The 2,500-nt window shown below is 36.0% G+C and overlaps 1 protein-coding gene across 1 annotated transcript in view; it reads left to right on the plus strand.

Annotated features, from left to right (window-relative positions):
- Positions 1–2,500, plus strand: part of ass1 (argininosuccinate synthase 1) — a 59,584-nt gene that overhangs the window by 49,367 nt on the left and 7,717 nt on the right. The window contains exon 13 of the mRNA XM_084413065.1: positions 699–855. Within this exon, the coding sequence (XP_084269191.1) occupies positions 699–855 (157 nt within the window). The remainder of the gene's footprint in view (positions 1–698; positions 856–2,500) is intronic.

A 2,500-nucleotide genomic window follows, 5' to 3' on the forward strand; every position in this document is an offset into this window, starting at 1 on the left:
GCTATTTGTGAGTAAATAATAATATTAATAATAATAATCAAAACTATCACAAACTACTAGAAAAGTCATGCAAATTCATTGGTCATCAATATTGTGAACCCAGAAGAAGATTCACTTATTGAAACTTATGAAACTACAGAATTTGTAATATATACATATTAAAATACATATACATATATTCTCTATTTTATGTTATTACTTTAATATAGTGCAACAAAACAGTCACAGACAACTAGAAGAGTCAATGCAAATGTAAATTCATCGGTCTTAAAGAGTGAACATTGAAGAGCATTCAATCATTGAAACTTCTGGAGCTACAGAATTTGAGTTGTTTATAATTATTTTTAATATATTGCCTGTACATAAATAACAATAGCTGCTTTGTCATTATTGTCATTTATTTCCTTGGATTATTTATTTATGCATCTACTTCTTAAATGAACAGCAGTTTTTATCTTGAATTCTATCTTGATTTTTATCCTAATTTTTGTTTGGTTTATATATTTGGATTTAAATGATGTTTTTAAATGAGGTGTGTTATAAGCTGCTGACTGGACTGAGCCATTGGGAATGTTGTTGAAACTTTGTTACAGTGACAATAAAGAATTCTGAATGGCCTCAGAGCCGATGGTTAAAGTCACACCTGTGATGTGTGTTTGATGCATGAGTGTTAATGTTGTGGTTCTGTGTGTGCTCAGGGTTCTGGTACAGTCCGGAGTGTGAGTTTGTCCGTCACTGTGTTGATAAATCTCAGGAGAACGTGGAGGGTCGGGTCCAGCTGTCGGTGTTTAAAGGACAGGTTTACATCCTCGGACGAGAGTCGCCCAAATCCCTGTACAACGAGGAGCTGGTCAGGTAAAAACACAACATGTTTCATTACACCACTGGAATCCGCTCTAATCCTCCGGGATCCTGAACATCTGGATTCCCTCTGCTGGATTATACAGGCGTCTGTGAGATGGTTAATTATAGTGCATGTCAAATTAAAATACATAAATGAGGCTGCAGGATAATCGCCGTTTAGCTTATTAACTGCAATTGTCAAAACAAAGGCTGTGATTCTATTAAATAAATAATATATTATTATATTAAATATATCATCAAATATATTCAACACTCTGAAATAGTTTAATTTACTATATACACTGTTTTCAGCGTCTCAGTTCGCTGGAAATGTTTACAGAAAACAAGATGTGCATTAATAGTTTTACTTTATTTACACATTTGTTTACCAGTTTACCAGACAAAACAAAAGCTTGAGGATCTGAAATGTTAAAAGTGAAGAATTTAAGACATAAATTGTAGTTTTGTGGTTAATTATAATTATTGAATATATATATATATCTTTATTTATTTATTTATTTATTTATTTGTAATGTACAACTGATATATTTCTGTCTTCATTTTTAAGGTTAATAATTAGAATTAGAATTTGTATTATATACAATTTATTTATTTATTTATTATTATTATTATTAATGTTATTCTTTTTTTAGTTCAGCTTGACAGGGCTCCTAAAACACCAGTGTGAATGTAATGTGGACAGAGAGACTATTACAACTAAAAAGAAGAGAACTAAATTATTAGTTATTTAGAAACATGATTAAAATAATAGCAGGAATTAAATAAAATATCTGCTGTTGTAAAGAAACCAAAGCAATGTTTAATGTGAGCGGTGAGTGTGTGATAGCTGATTAACATGAGGGGTTTGTATGGTTGTGTGATGATGATGATGATGATGATATCACAGGAGCTTCTCTGAACACTGAGATCATTGGGGTTTGACCCCTGCGTGACCCCTGCGTGACCCCTGCGTGTCCTGAGGGCAGATCAGCTCATCTCAGCGCTGGTCCAGATGCTAATGGCCTCTCAGCCGCTTCACGGCGTTTAAGTGTGGAAGCGTCCGGTTGAAAGATCGAACCCTTTCCTCGTCCTCCATTAGCTCGAGGGGACAGAACAAGAGCGTCCCGTGAAAGAAGCGCATTGTGAGTTTTTTAGTTTGGGATCTTCTTTCGCCTTACTTTAAACTAGGGCTGCATGATTCATTGATGGCAAAGTCTGCGATTTAAAAGAGCCCATATTATGCCTCTACTAGAACAGGTTTTCCTGCTTGAATGTTGATTATTCTCCTCATATTCTCCATTGTTGCGGCTCCTCTCTTCCCAGTCTGTCAGTAACGCTCTGTTTACTTCCTGTCTCTATGAAGCCCCTCCTTCTGAAAAGCACACTGTGCTCTGATTGGTCGGCTGGAACAGTGTGTTGTGATTGGTCGAGCGCTTTGAGTGTGTTTGGGAAATGTCCCGCCCCTTTCCATAACCGCCAGTTTAACACACTACTAACTAACTCAACCAGGCCCCACCCCTTTATTCTGCGTATTAATTATTATAATGAGGAATATTGTGACGTGTTCGTTCCCGGAAGAAACTCAAGACTACAGTGGAGGCGTTTCAGGAGTTCAGGAACACTGACACTGATATAGAGAAGAACTAAGAGCTTCTTC

This window comes from Rutilus rutilus (assembly GCF_951802725.1).
Source record: "Rutilus rutilus genome assembly, chromosome: 7".
NCBI lineage: Eukaryota > Metazoa > Chordata > Actinopteri > Cypriniformes > Leuciscidae > Rutilus > Rutilus rutilus.